General features: G+C 55.1%; 8 protein-coding genes across 8 annotated transcripts; 3 read left to right on the forward strand and 5 right to left on the reverse strand.

Annotated features, from left to right (window-relative positions):
* Positions 1–703: 703 nt before the first annotated feature.
* PHSY_001700 (endopeptidase) lies at positions 704–2,591 on the forward strand (the record flags this gene model as incomplete). Its single annotated transcript, XM_012332328.1, has 2 exons — positions 704–1,075; positions 1,164–2,591. 2 exons carry the CDS (start codon positions 704–706, stop codon positions 2,589–2,591), a joined length of 1,800 nt encoding a protein of 599 aa, XP_012187718.1.
* Positions 2,592–2,868: 277 nt separating this feature from the next.
* On the reverse strand, positions 2,869–5,127 carry PHSY_001701 (macrolide phosphotransferase k; the record flags this gene model as incomplete). Its single annotated transcript, XM_012332329.1, has 1 exon — positions 2,869–5,127. The coding sequence occupies one exon, from the start codon at positions 5,125–5,127 to the stop codon at positions 2,869–2,871; it is 2,259 nt and encodes a 752-aa protein (XP_012187719.1).
* Positions 5,128–5,477: 350 nt separating this feature from the next.
* Positions 5,478–7,268, reverse strand: PHSY_001702 (phosphatase; the record flags this gene model as incomplete). Its single annotated transcript, XM_012332330.1, has 2 exons — positions 5,478–5,673; positions 7,126–7,268. 2 exons carry the CDS (start codon positions 7,266–7,268, stop codon positions 5,478–5,480), a joined length of 339 nt encoding a protein of 112 aa, XP_012187720.1.
* Positions 7,269–8,005: 737 nt separating this feature from the next.
* PHSY_001703 (predicted helicase) lies at positions 8,006–8,269 on the reverse strand (the record flags this gene model as incomplete). The annotated part of the gene is made up of 1 exon (XM_012332331.1): positions 8,006–8,269. The coding sequence occupies one exon, from the start codon at positions 8,267–8,269 to the stop codon at positions 8,006–8,008; it is 264 nt and encodes an 87-aa protein (XP_012187721.1).
* Positions 8,270–8,999: 730 nt separating this feature from the next.
* Positions 9,000–10,538, forward strand: PHSY_001704 (lysophospholipase; the record flags this gene model as incomplete). The annotated part of the gene is made up of 1 exon (XM_012332332.1): positions 9,000–10,538. The coding sequence occupies one exon, from the start codon at positions 9,000–9,002 to the stop codon at positions 10,536–10,538; it is 1,539 nt and encodes a 512-aa protein (XP_012187722.1).
* A 226-nt stretch (positions 10,539–10,764) lies between these two features.
* Positions 10,765–12,837, reverse strand: PHSY_001705 (hypothetical protein; the record flags this gene model as incomplete). Its single annotated transcript, XM_012332333.1, has 2 exons — positions 10,765–10,901; positions 11,082–12,837. The coding sequence occupies 2 exons, from the start codon at positions 12,835–12,837 to the stop codon at positions 10,765–10,767; spliced, it is 1,893 nt and encodes a 630-aa protein (XP_012187723.1).
* Positions 12,838–13,012: 175 nt separating this feature from the next.
* On the forward strand, positions 13,013–13,276 carry PHSY_001706 (likely mitochondrial ribosomal protein; the record flags this gene model as incomplete). The annotated part of the gene is made up of 1 exon (XM_012332334.1): positions 13,013–13,276. One exon carries the CDS (start codon positions 13,013–13,015, stop codon positions 13,274–13,276), a length of 264 nt encoding a protein of 87 aa, XP_012187724.1.
* Positions 13,277–14,384: 1,108 nt separating this feature from the next.
* On the reverse strand, positions 14,385–14,624 carry PHSY_001707 (hypothetical protein; the record flags this gene model as incomplete). The annotated part of the gene is made up of 1 exon (XM_012332335.1): positions 14,385–14,624. One exon carries the CDS (start codon positions 14,622–14,624, stop codon positions 14,385–14,387), a length of 240 nt encoding a protein of 79 aa, XP_012187725.1.
* Between the last annotated feature and the right edge of the window lie 136 nt (positions 14,625–14,760).

Below are 14,760 nucleotides of genomic sequence, written 5' to 3' on the forward strand. Positions count from 1 at the left end.
AGCTAGACGTCACCATGACGCTGACCGTAGCCCACAAAGATCTGAGACAGATGCGACCTTGTTCGAGACTTTGAGCCGGCTGCGAGAAGGCCCAGCCAGCCTTTCTCCGCTGCCGCGTGCTTCCATACAGAGGCACAAGCCCGTCCTGTCGCAACGATCTCTTCACTACTCCAGATTCTTGAATCTATCCTCCCTCCCTCCATACCACCGGCTGGTTCCAATCCCTTCATACTTCTTCTATCCCCCTTTCGTTTCGTTTCGTTTCCGTCTCTAGACCCCTTTCTTTACTCCACTTGCTGCTATTGTTGATCCTGGCGATCTTCTTTGGAGCACCTTCTTGACTTCTTCACCCCTTTCCTTTGGTTCTGGCCGGTCTGGTATCGCACATACATTCCTTTCTCGACACACTCTTTTTGGCTCGATATACACTCTTTCTGGAACACAGAGGCCGGACGTAAGTACTACCCACGATTCTGAAGCATGCGTAGGAACAGCATCGGCTGACAAAAGCATCGACTCACGAGGGACGCTCGACCTCTTCAGCTCAAGCAAGCATTCGCATATCTCTCTCGTTGCAGGCTCAAGCATACCGTAATCTCCCTCGGCTTCTCGACAACGACAACTCGTCAGCAGTAGCGCCCTTTTTTCGAAGCGAGACCCCATCAACTATCGAACTAAGCCCTCGTCTCGAGCCCGCTCAGCCATGAAGAAGTTCTCAACCCGCTTCCTCACCCTTCTCCTTGCGCTATTGTCCATCGGAGCCTTCAACTTGAATGCTCTCCTCGACCATGTGCACTCTGACACAGCCAGCTCCTGGCCGGTGGCGTCTGGCGCACCGCTATACGCAAATTCGCGGGCTTCGGCCTTGGAGACACGCTCCAGAAAACCTCGTGTGGGAATCGTAGTAACGAGCGGCTCGACGGCGAGCATGAAGAGCAGCACCGCTCCTCTCAATACAATCACTTCTGGCGGCGCTCAATCGAGCGGATCAGCGTTCGAGACTGCAAACGGGAGAGTGGGCATGAAGGTGCAGCTCAAACGGCTGGAACGTAATCAAGACAGCAACCCATTGATGGTGAGTGTCCAGTTACTCCCTTCTAATAAGAGAAGCACAACCCCGTGACTGACTTTGAATCCACCTTTCATTCATCTCCACAACGCAGCTCTACCAACGACACATCAACCGAGCCAACTCCAAGCTCGCTTCGATCCTCGGTCGGACCGCCCCCACGTCCGAAGAGATGCAACAGGCGCTCGAACGACGCAAGGTCAGCATCCTCACACGTCGCGGTCTGCTCTCCGACGAGTCAGAGCTCGACCGCCGTGCCGGCCGTCACACCAACCCTCGTCAAGGCTACACCACCCATACCGAGTCCGGTGGTGACATGCAACGTCGGTTCCTCTCCAACATTATGGACGATCTCTTTGGTCGAACGGGCCTCGAGTCCGGATCGAAAGCTAAAATGACCATCCAGAAAGTTGCCGGACAGGGATACCCCGACATCTCCAACGTTGCCTCTCAATCAGACAAGCTCACCAACGCTTCTGCCCCCACCGCAGTCCAAAGCCTCGGCCTGGACATCGAATCCAACGACATCGGTTACGTAGCGACCATCGAGATCGGTTCTCAGAACCAGACGTTCCGGATGCTGATCGATTCGGGTTCTGCCGACACCTGGGTCCCGAGCACGGCATGCCAAGCCTGCGGCAGCTCGCACACGCAGCTCGGAACCTCCAACTCGGACTCGTTCAAGACCCTCTCCACCCCATTCTCCATCCAGTACGGAACAGGCGATGTGTCGGGAAACCTGGCAACCGACAATATCGAGATCGCTGGTCTTGCTCTCACCAACTACACGTTCGCAGTTTCCACGCAAGAATCGTCGGACTTCGCAGACGACACTGTTCCCTTCGACGGTCTCATGGGTCTCGCTAGAAGCGAGCTCTCCAACGCCGGTCAGCCTACACCCATCGATGCGCTGTACAAGGAGGGAAAAGTTCAAGCCCCCGTCATGGGATACCACCTCGGACGCGTTGCAGACGGCTACAACGACGGCGAGGTCACCTTTGGCGGTGTGGATCCTGCCAAGTACACCGGAAACATCACCGAGATCGACAACGTCTCGACCAAAGGCTTCTGGGAAGCCGCTATCGACCAAATCTCCGTCTCGGGCAATGATCTCGGTCTATCCGGCAGGACGGCGATCTTGGACACGGGTACCACGCTCATCGTCGCACCCCAAAGCGACGCCGATGCTCTGCACGCCAAGATCAAGGGCAGCAAATCCGACGGACAGGGAGGCTACACCATCCCCTGCACCACCACGGATCAGGTCGCATTGACGTTCGGTGGCACACAGTTCCCCATCGACACCAGGGATATGCTGTTCCTCCCCGTCGATGCGAACGACTTGACCGGCGACTGCGTTAGTGCCATCAGCGCCGGCAACGTCGGTCAGAAGAACGAGTGGTTGGTCGGTGCGACCTTCTTGAAGAACGCGTACTTTGCCACCAATACAAAGGCCAACAAGATCGGCTTGGCAAAACTCAACTCGACCGACACCTCGGTGGCGACTGCCGGTAAGCAGTAAACTTTTGGAGACAGAGTCCATTTCTGCTCTCCTCCCTACTCCCCCCCTCTTCCTCCCCCTGTGCAGCCCTTGCACCGTGTCCCTGCCACCTGCGACAGGAACCACAGCATCACGCAACTCAATACAAAAGATTGCACGTGCCAACAAAGAAAGCAGAAAGAATGTGCATTGTGAGACAGAATGATTGTGATGCCGAGACTGTTTGCTGGAAGTGTGGGATGGTAATGCTAATGGAATACAGGATCTGCCCTCGTGGACATGAGTTTGTCTGCGAGGTCTACCAATGGGCTCTTTCAGGGGCGACAATGCCGCCGTACCCATCCTCGCCCATTGTAGCCTCCGATGATTGCCTTGCATGCGGAGTTGAGGCCCTGGGTTGGTACGCATCTGTGGCGTACGCGTCAGGGAAGCTCGAGACCTGCTGCATGCTTGACTTTGATGGTATGCTGTGGTTCTCGAGCTGACGCTGAGAGCGATGGGAGTGGTCCGAAGCAGAGCCAACGAGTGTGTCATCGTGAGGACTTCCCGGGCTGTGCTTCTCTCGGTAAGGTTCATAGGAGGATGCAGGTGAGCTGTGGAACGAAACCTGGTGAGTGGTCACGATCTGCGCCTCCTGCTGCTGTTGTCGTTGCTCTTCGGTACTGCCGTCGTCGGTGCCTCGGATGAAATCGGGCAAGGGCAGATCTTTGATGAAGAAACAACAAGCGAACCCGACTACAACGATAGGCAGGAAGGCGTACATAGCCTTTTGCAGACCGTCCGCGTACATCTGCCTGACCTGCTCGCGGATGGGTTCAGGCAGATTCTTGATGTTCTCCACGTAGCCCAGCACAGTGGGACCCGTCAGACCCAGCTCGGCCGCTTGAGGAAGCGAGCCGAGCTTGCTGCTGACATGCGCCGTGAGCACCGATGTCGTGATGGCGATACCCCAGATGGCGCCGAACGACCGACAAAAGGCATACGTCGCAGTGGCGGTTTCGAGCTCTTCGATCGGCAGACTGGCCTGGATAGGCGGCAGAGTGATAGCGAACAGGATACCAATACCGACGCCGGTGACGATCTGGGCGACGACGAGCTCCCATTCCGACGTGCCCGTCTGGAAGCGGGTCATCCATCCGAATCCTCCGGCGGTGAAAGCCCATCCGATGAAGGTGAGGTCCTTGTACTTGCCAGTGACGGCCATAATGATACCAGCGACTATGGCAAAGGGCGCGGTCGGAGCAGTGGAAGGGAACGTGGAAACAGCCGATTTGAGCGGCTTCTGATCCTTAATCGACTGGAAGTAGATCGGAAGCGCGTAGATGGCTCCATACGTGGCGATGCCATGCAAGAACGTCATTAGGAACGCCGAACATGCTGTACGGTTGCCAAAGAGTCTAGCTGGCAAGACAGGATGCGTGCTGAGCCTGTTCGGCACAAATTCGATCGCTAGGAAGAGGAAGAAACCAACCATACCAATGGCCATGGGTACCCAAATACGGGCGCTCGACCACGGGTGCGACACGCCTCCTTCGGTGACCGCGATCAAGATGCTGACAACGCTTCCCAGCAGCACCGTATTGGCGACAACGTCCATCTTGGCGATCTTGGTCTTGAGCGGCATTGAAGGCACGGGGAGGTTCATCGTAGGGACGAGCATGATCAGCGCAACGGCTCCGATGGGGATGTTGATCCAGAAGATCCAGCGCCAGTCGTGGTCGCTGAAGTAGCCACCGAGTACAGGCGCGATAAACGAGGCGACAGCGAATACCAAGCCAAAGATGCCGACGAAGAAACCTCGTTCGCGAAGCGTGGTGATGTCCGAGATGGTGATTTCACCAATTGCTTGAATTCCGCCACCTCCGAGGCCCTGAACACCGCGTCCGACGACAAGCAGAAGGATGCTGTTCGCGCAGCCGCAGATCACGCTTCCACCGAGGAAGAGGATCACTGCGAACACGAGCGACCATCTTCGACCGATCACGCAGGACATTCCGCCAAACATGGGTTGAAAGGCTGTCACGGTTAGGAGATACGAGGAGGTCACCCACCCGCCGGCGATCGTCGACATTGGCAGATCCTTGACAATGGAAGGCAACGCAGTGGAGATCATGGTCATATCCAAGGCAGTCAACATTACCGTGATGGAAAAGGCCAGGATGAGAATCCAGAACTTGAGCGTCTTTTTGCCACGAGCATCGTGCAATCCATATTCTTGCAAGTTGTTGCGAACGACGGCACTGACATCCTCGTGCACCTCATCGGTGCCGCTAAGGGTCGGTGACTCCATCTCCCGCTTGGACATATGTGTGAAGATGGGTCTTGAGGGCTGTAGAGCAGGTTGCTCCCAATAGTCTATCTGATGATGATCGTGCGAGTAAGCTGTATGGAACGAAACTGATTCGTTTGTCGGGATAATGAGTTGTGATCGTGACGACTGTCCACGCAACTCTTGTTCTTGATGCGAAGACCAGGGATGATATTCGATGGTGGGTGAGCTGGAAAGAGGCTCTATGGGTTGAGGCGTTGAAGACATTTCGTAAGAAGGGTGGAGCATCGCGGCGGTCTTGCTGCCCTACAGGGTCCTGGTCTGGAACTCGAGGTGGCGTCCACCGCCACGGAATCAACGGAGTGTTCGCGCTGCGAGTCGGTCACCAGGAACTGCCCTGATGCCTGTTGCTGACGACGTGAGTTCTGAACAGGCTGCCTTGTCGGAAAAGATGCTGCTTACGGTGACGGATCAACGCGATGTCTTAGAAACTTTTGGTCGGTCGAAGGTCTGATGCTGTTTCAGGTTCCGACGGGGATGGGCGCAGAACGATGCAAGTTCAGAAGAGCCAGCTTCCGAGCATGGGAAAATCGGTGCGGAAGGTGGCTGCCGATGTCGTGAAAGAGAGGTGGGGCCGGTTAGTCGAAGGAGATGGAGGTGTGAAAAGGACGGAAGAGAGACACTAGCTCCGGCGTTGTTGCTTCCGCTGCCACCAGAAGCGAGTATGTTGTCGGCAAGCAAGCAAAGCCGAAACGGAGGAGGTTGGGTGTGGTAGTGAAACACAAAGGCCGAGCGCTCCGGATTTCGGCAAGATGATGTCTTGAATAGTTTTGGCTAACTGAAGAAGAGAGAACTAGCGTTCGGCAAAAGTCACAAGCCTCGGAGCCAGCTGAGAACAGACGATCACACTCATGACCTGCAGCGCAAGAGCGCAACTTTGTCGTTCAGGTTTAAGTCGCCTAATGCAGCCTTTCGACGAGATCTCAGACACACCTCGTCTTGATCATCCAACCAAGCTAAGCCTTCCGATTTAGTTCGAAAGCGAAGCTTCATGTGGGGGCAACGAGCGGCGAGCCCGCGTCAACAACTTTGCTTGCGAGACGCGAAACAGCAGGTGAGCACTGTACTAGAATGGCTCTGATCACCGGCGTCCAAGATTCTTGAGTGACACCAAGAAGCTTGGGCCCAGAGAGGTGTCGTGACCAGAAATTCCGTTGAGCGGAATGCTGGCAACACACGCAGCAGACCGATGACGGCGGAGACAAAGACCAAGCCATAACGAGGCAAGGGATGGTCTGGGGACGCACTGTGCGTTGCAGCCGGTCGGCAAACAGATCTTGCGCTGCTGAAAACATCGCGATGTCTTGGATTCGTTCGATTTTGTTTTATTTTTATCTTGTTATTAAATAATTCATCAATGTCTTTGCCGGGAATGTCAAATAGAGGGGCACGGTGCTCTCGTCACGGGTCACGCAATGTTTGGTTCCATGAGAGCAGATCGCCTTGCTTCGGCCAATTTTGGGGTTGCTTGTTAGCCTAGGCTCGCCGCCTAGCGTCGGCGCCAACTGTGAAGCGCCAAAAATTGCCAGTCCAAGCTAGCGCAGGCGAATAACTAGCGTAGGCGAATTTTATTTTAGGAGAATTTTCACCTGGGTGGCAGCGGAAAGGAGCCACATGGTGCGTGACCGTATAGAGCAAATAGAGCACCACATCATGCACGCGAAGACGATAGGATACGCCTCCTCCGAGTCAGCGTTGCTTCCGTCGGTGCTTTGCTGCAGCGAGCGATGTTTCGGATGGAGGAGGGTCACCAAAATCAACTCGAGCTTTGCGGGGAGCATACTCCATACGTGCACACGGCATCGAATTTTTTCTTCGTGCAGATCCGTTCGAAGAAAACGACGCTAAAAGCTCGAGCCGAATTTTGGCGTGTTTTCTCGGCTGCTCCCGAACTCCGCTGCTGTACCAGTGCACACTACGATATCTACCACCAACTCCGCTGGTCGTCCCCAAAGCGAGGCTGTATGCCGACGGCATCGCAGCCACTGCTGCGATGCTTGACGCTTGCTTGCTTGTGATAGCGAACAGAATCGTTCGTTGCGACGTTTGGGTGACGAGGTGGACGATGCAGGAGGCAACCAAATGGGGCGAATGGATGCCGCTATGCACCGGCTCAAGCTAAATTACTGCACTTTCTAAGCGCCCACCCCACAAGCCTGCAGATTACAGCCGTACAAGGCTGCAACGGGCCAAACTTGCGCGAAGCCTGGTGAAGTGCTTGCGTACCTTTGGTCGTCAGAGGTCAAAAGCGCGGTCATCAAGTGACCGCTCGATCGCCGCTGTGGCCCTTGCTTTTCGGCATGGCCACAGGAAGCATGTACATGACGCTGTCTGACCACGTCAGCTGCCTGCAGCACGACCGTGCTCATCGTTGTGCAACTCGTCGGACGACACGTCTATCATAATTGAATTATATCACTTTCAAATTTTACTTTCGTCTGCACTGTAGATCGACAGGGCAGCAAAGCAGGAAGAAGAAATATATCAATAATAATGATAATATTAACAAAACCCCTGGCAGTTTGCGATGTGCTGTCGCATGAAATTTTAAAAAAAGCGGTTCAAGAATGCATGTCGCAGTTGGCCTCGTGTCCAAAAAGGCGCCGTCAAAGTGGCCACATTCCATTCGATCCTCCAACTGAGCCGTGCAGTTTTTCATACCGTCTCGCTTCAACATCGCAGAGATGCTGGCCCCTCCCCACTGCAGAGGCCTCTGCAGCATGTGGCCTTCATTCAGTGTGGCTTCATTGTGGCTTATTGCGCCTGTCTCTTAGACCCCTCGTGCACCCCTTCCATGAGACTTGTTTCGCTGCAGCCTGGGCCGGATCGCTGCTACAGAAAGGTCGTCAGATTTGCTGATCTGTCTCAGCTTTCAACCTCGTTCGTCCGCTGCAAACTACCTGAACAGCCGAGACGCAGATGGTACGCCGGTCTCAATGAAAGCGCGAGATTGTCGCTTCCACGTTCGCTGTCCATCTGTCTGTTGCACACGTTGCTGGCGGCTCATCGCTCGCTTCGAAACCATACAAACTCTCATGCACGAACTCAGCTCACCGTTTCGCTAGCATGCAAAGCTTGCTACACAACGAAGATAAAGCTCGGATACTCAAGTTTGATCTACGTCGGGGATCGGAAAAAGTGCGGTTCTCGGTGCGGCTCCAAGGCCATCATAGGGAGTCAGAGCTGGAATGTGAGAGGACGATGCGTGGATGGCGATGCCGCCGGCGAAATCACAGCCAACATGCACTCTCCGCAACCCTTGTGCGCACGCGTCGAAGGTGGCATGCAGTTTCAGCGTTGCTCGAGACACTTTGCTTTTGCTGTCAGGGTGGCGATGCTGCTGTGCACCCTCACCCTTTCTGCTGTGCATCGCCTCGTTTGGAAACGTCGCCTGCATCTCGTTTTCTTGCTGTTGTTTTGACCCGTCGGTCCACGCTAGATACCTGAGTTGGCCCTTCTCGGCCCCACTTTGCTGAATACTGGATCGAACTGTTCTATCGAAGCAAGAAAGTCCGCTCTGCGTCATGAGACTTCGCTAGTCTGATATGCCGCACCGGCAAGCTGCAGTAGTTTCGGTCTTTGCCTGTTGCAACATAAGTTTGTTCACATATGTGGCAAAACACTCCGAGTTTTTGGTTTCCAGGGACTTTGTCGGGATACCTCTTCTAGTTTTTAGCATGGAACTTTTTTTACTTGGCGAGACTAGTCTGCTTCTGGCAAGTGTTTACTAGCACCCGCAATTAGCGTCATGCATAAGCGCCTCGTTCTCGGCTCATGTTCGTGAACACACCAACTCGATTGCAAGACGAGGTCTGATCCTTTGAACCTTGAATTGGCTCTCTTGCTGTCTCGCCGTTAGCACACCATCTTACCACACGCTTTCTGTCATTTCACACGGCGCACTCCACCTCGTGGGAACACTCTTTTGATTGTCGGCATCATAGAGTGAATCTTATCGTCAAGCCGCTTGTTGTTCATTCTTAAAGGACCTGGTCACCTTGCCTTGAACACGACCTCCCGGATCAAGCACCAAACATCTTTGCGACGTCCAACCGAGTCGAACCAACATAGCCAGCTTCGATCGCATCAAGCCGTTCACAATGCCGTCGCAGCGCAGGTCGGTGAGCAAGACCATCTGGGAGGTATGGGGAGAGCCTTTGGCTGAGGGACTCGGACTATACGAACCAAAGGATCGAAGCTACGGGCGATGCGACATCCCCTTTTCAGCGATGGAGAAGAGGCTTTACGAGAAGGACGATGTAGAGGTCACCTTTCACAAAGTCATGCTCGAGAACGGCAAGGATTGGGTGTGGTATCAGGTGTGGCAGGATCCCGTCGCTATTCGGGATACTGGTCGTGTCGCTGATATGATCTTCGTCCACGGCACGGGTGTTCACTCGGGTACGTTGGCGAGTCAGTGTCGACGATACCTCGACGCAGGGTTCCGCTGCATCGTACCTGATCTGCCTTCGCATGGTTACTCTTCCGGTCTTCACGTCTATCAGAGCAAGATGGCAGGCTACTGTGCCGGACTCCATTCGGTTCTTCACGACGTCGCAAAGCGCGATCAGAAGGCGTCCCTCTTTCCGGACACGGAACCCACAAAACTCGAACGTCGCAAGACGTTCATGCTAGGGCTATCCTTCGGTGGCCTCGTCGCCTTCTCGTACGCACTTCAGTACCCTGCTTCTTACCGATACGATGAGACCGACCCCACCGAGATCCCCATCGACGGTCTCGTTGGCGTTGGTCCCATGGTCGCCTACAACCCCAAGTACGTCGTCATCCACTGGCTCCTCCGCACCCTCTTCATCTCCCTTCTCTTCATCTTCCGGCTCGGTCGTCTCGAGGTCATGGTTCCACACAAAAAGGTCGTCGACAAGGATCCCAAAGTGTACGATTCGCTCATCATGCAAGATCCTCGTTCACACCAAGGCTCGTTCCGAATCGGTCACCTCTGGTGCATCGAGATGGCCATGCTCGAGCTTCGTTCTCGGCAGGCCTCGATCCGTCATCCGATCTACATCCAGATGGGCGGTCAGGACAAGGTTGCCGACAACGAGGTCGCGCTGAACTGGATTCGTTCAACCTCGAGCAACGATCGCAAGTACGAAGTCTACCCGATATGTCAACACGTGATCTATAAGAAGGCCAAGATCCAACACGACGATCTCGCAGGAAGGATCACCGTGATCGCTGACAACGTCGCTTGGATGGTGGAACGTGCACCACCAACGGCGTTGGCTGCCGGATCCAGCGCCGCGATGGCCATGTTGAAGAGAAGACAGCAGATGCGCCTGGCTTCGTATGCTAGCGATGGAAGCGGATCGAGCAGTATCAGTCGAAGGACTTCGCAGACATCGCTGTTCGATGTCGAGGAGACCAATGTCGATGACGATGCGGGATCCGTTTGCACTTCGATTCCCACCACTCCGCTGTTGAGCGATTCGGAGATGACGGAGAAGAGGATCGACGCTAGCAAGATGGCTGCTGCTGACGGCCATCTTTTGCCAGTGGAGAGGAGAGGGTGGATCAAGGGGGACGATGGGGAGGACAGAATGTACAGGGCGTTCTGGACTTTCAGGGAGGAGACTCGACCTTTCTCATACAACCCTTACGGTGCCACTCGTACATCCTAGATACTCGTTCTTCCGCATTCATGCTTCCTATATGCTTTCTCTACATCGGTTACCATCTCTTCGTCACCAGCGCTCCATCCCGTAGATTTTCCTCTCTTTTCTAGCCTCACTCTCGCTTTCTCACTCTTCTTTGCTTGGCTCCTACAAGTTCGACCTTCCCACTGTCGCATACCCTGGCACATCACACTCATTGTCTCGGCCTCACATCTTACTTGCACATCTAGACTCACTGCACGGACCGATTCTCCCTCATCACATGTACTTGCTGTCTGAAGAAGACTTCATCCTCATTCCCGTCCGGACCCGCCTGTGCGTTGCATGACCAAGACTGTGCGAGAAAGTGGTGTATTACGATGCGACGGGCTAAAGGTACGAAGAACAACATAACGATGGTGGTTGGTGATCGTCTTCCAGACGATCAAGCGGCCTGCTTTGGCGAAACACCGAGCCCTCTCCTCGCCAGCAGATCGCGCACATCGCCCAGCCCCTCCAACTGACCCTGAGCCACCACCGTCGCCTGTCCCGATCCGCGGGGCGACTTACCCGTACCCACCGACATCTTCTGCGGCCGCAAGACGCGCGCAGCCACCCTGTTCAACGTCTTCAAATCCACCTCATCGATCTTCTGACACATCTCCTCCACCGACACCTTCTTGCCGTGCGCCTGGATCTGCCTGCCGAGATCTTCGACCTCTACCAGCCTCGATTCGAGCGCCATGACGAGCGAACTCTTGAGCTGGTTCTTTGCGCGATTGAGTTCGGCCTGGGTGACGGAGCCTTGGTAGATGGAGCTGGTGCAGAGCTCCAACTCGCGTGCAATGACGTGGACAATGCTGGCATTGAAGCTAGGGTGGACCGAAGCCGAGATGCCGAAAAGGCCCGAGTCGGAGTAGCAGTGGTGGAAAGCAGCGCAGTAGTCGACGCTGTGGTGCTGGTTGAGCACGTTGGTGTAGAGGCGAGAGTACATGCCTTTGCCGGGCCCACCGGCGCTGAAGCTGCCTCCACCGCCAAGGAGGATCTGAAGGGTGGCGAGGGCATAGATGTCGTCGTCGTGTATGCTGAGACCCTCAAAGGCGACGTATACGTGCGTGAACTCGAGGTCGTTTTGTGGAATGTAGAGTTCGCCACCCGTGTAGTGCGACGGTGTTGCTACGAGGTCGGCCAGTTCAGCTGACGAGGGTGCGGCCGCAGACGACGAAGAAGTAGAGAAATTGGAGGATGAGCGTGAGAAGAGCGACGACAGAGACGAAGAGCGGGAGGAGGATGCAGAAGAAGCAGAAGAGGAAGAGGAAGGAGAACTCGAGAGCGACGAGGAGCCAGAGCTGAGGCGAGACGAATCCGCGGTAGGCTTGAGACCGCCAAACAGCTTCTCAGACAAGTCGACGAGCTGCTCGTGAGGCATGCCGCTGCCGGCAACCACGATCCTCTCCGGCCTGTACCACGTGGACATGAAGTTGCGCAAATTTTCGGCCGTCATCTGCTCGAGGCTCTCGATGGGGCAGAGGAGAGGATTGCCGAGCGTATTGGATTGGTAAGCGGTGGTGTGTAATAGTTCCGGGAGGATCATCTCGGGTTTTGACCAAATCTCCTGAATCTCGTAGGCAGCCGCTTCCCTCTGAACGTCGAGCTCGTCCGGGCTGAGGAGTGGGTTGAGGATGGTATCGGCAAGGATGGAGAGGACGGCGGGTACGTCCTTGTTGAAGACGCTCGACTGGTACATGATGGTCTCGCGGGATGAGGAGCACATGACGTTTCCGCCCAGCGCTTCGATCTCCGAGGTCATCTGTTGGGAGGATCGGTTGGTGGTCGACTTGAAGGCTAGACGGTCCAAGAGGTGGGACGAGCCCGATTCACCGGCCACCCACGGGCGCTCATACCGAGAACCGGCATCGATGTAGACACCGACGGCACTGAAGTGACCGGGAGTGGCTTCTGTAGCTACGCGTACTCGATTCGGGAGGGTGGTGACGTTGACGAGCGAAGAAGTGGGCAGGGGAGATGCATAAGGGGAGGGCTCGGACGAGGAGGTGATGGGAGATGGTGTGGGTGAGAGGGACGTTGCAGACGACGATACCGAGCGTGCCAGTGTGTTGTGACGTGAGATTAGAGATCGACGTGTGGAGACACGGATTGGCGAAGGCGGGACTGCATTTGGCCGGGAGATAGCAGCTCTAGCAGCGGGTATGGCTTGCTTGGGCAGCGTTGCTTTGGCAGCAGAAGGCGATGACGCGGCCGTGGACACAGATCGCACGAGTGCCCGAGTCACGGCTGATGAAGAGGCTGACGTCGGCAGCCTCATCGTGAGTGATGTGATGTGACGGGACCAAAAGAAGGAAAGTGCGGCTTGGTTAGCGCCCTTCGGGAGGCGGCACGTCGAGACGAAGAGCTGCTGCTTTGACGTGTGTTCAGATGTTGCGGAGCAAGTAAGAGAGGTGAGACGTGACACCGAGGGATGCGATCCTGTGATGCCGCGAATGATCGGCAGTGAAGAAGCAGAGACGATGATGATGGTGACGTTGGAGATGAGAATCCTGACGCAACTCCAGCCAGAACGATATTGTATCGGCTTTCAAGAGTCACACAACTCTGACTGCGCCTTAAAAATCACGACCCGCCGAGACCCGAAAAGAGTTCGACGCCGAATAATGAAGTTCCAAAGACCAGCTCGATCTCACATCCGAGTTCGAAAAGCATCCTATCGCCGATTAGATAATCATTCTCGGCTCGACGCAAAGTAAAAGGCTCAAGAAGAGGTCGCTCCTGCTGCATGCATGTCTTGTCTCGCCTGTTCAGACTAAATTACAGTATTGCGCCGATGGCTGACAAATATCGCATGAGCTGGAGTTGGGCAGCTACAGGTATGCTTCCGATCTTACCACAGAGATACACCGATTCTGTCGCAAAAGACGTGACTGAACTTTGTGTGGTAGGAGCTCCTACGGCCGTCTTGATCGAGGTCGGGGTGGATAGGCGGCGCGATGAACAGGATGCCTTGGCACGTCCTTGCAAGGCTCGCCAAGACAGCGTTTGTGGCACACTGGCTGCTGTGACTGACTGGGATTCCGCTGTCAAGGTGAGATCAGAGAGTGCATGAAGATGACGTGGAATAGAACTTGATCCTGATGAAAGCGAGCTTCGGCTTGAGCATTCGCACGGTGGTCTGTCTACCAACGCCCAAGTCAATGCCATGTAGATTCTTTCCAGCGCATCCGTCGGCGGCACGGGAATAGCCGTACGCGGATTGTGCGATGCAGGATCATGGAACCAATTAGGCCCATCTCGGAACGGCAGTCTGAAGAGACGGACAGAGCACAATGCATCTGCCAGCACCTGGTAGGTCCGAACACGCATGCATGAAAAAGGCATACGAACACTTGTTCCACAACTACAGTGTACTGCACACCAGAACGGTGCGGAGTTAAGACGAAAACCACGTAAATTACCGCTTGTGGTTTGCAGACCGTGTGGTCCTGCTCTGCCGTGCTTAGCTACCCGAGAGACTGGTTGCGCAGACCTCCCTGAGGGGAATATCGTAGGCCGATAGAAGAAGAACGCTGAAAGGAAGGGGAACGGTGCTGATCCTTCTCAATATGCGGAGTCCGACGAAGGGCCCCGGCCCTGGGTCCAAAGCATAGAACTATAGAATAGGAAAGAGCGAGATTGCGAATGCGCGGAACGTGGGATGGTCGGACTCTACTCTTTCTGTGCGCTCGTGAGTCCCATCGAGGTGAGCCTTCTCTCACATTTTGCCATATCGACGGTGCGCGAAATCAGCAAAATCGTGGGACGCTGCTTCTGAGTTACAGTTGCAAACGTGTACGCGTGGCGTGGCTTGCAATAAGTTATTCATTTTCGTTGCTCAATGTAGGCGAAGCGTCGGCACATTGGCAGTGCTATTGCCCAGCCGATATCTGTTAAAAGTTCGATTCTGGACCGGAATCCCTCCACAGCTGTGCGTTTGCGTTTCAGCCTCCGAAAAGCCACACAGCGCCGCCATTGGACACGGCCAGTTTGGGTCTCTGTGCACTGCTCGCCTGCGCAGCTCCACCGGCAAGCCTCGTCGCCCGGAGGGATGGATTTTGTCATCCGTCTCTCAGCTTGGCTGGCTTCAGCAGGCTGTGCCACACGGAGCGGTTAAACAGCAAAATCCGTCATTATTCCATCGCAGTTCAGTCGTATGCGTCGGTGTCGTTTGCCTGGCTAGCTCGCCATTATCCGTGTC

The sequence above is a fragment of the Pseudozyma hubeiensis genome, assembly GCF_000403515.1.
Source record: "Pseudozyma hubeiensis SY62 DNA, scaffold: PHS19, whole genome shotgun sequence".
Lineage (NCBI taxonomy): Eukaryota > Fungi > Basidiomycota > Ustilaginomycetes > Ustilaginales > Ustilaginaceae > Pseudozyma > Pseudozyma hubeiensis.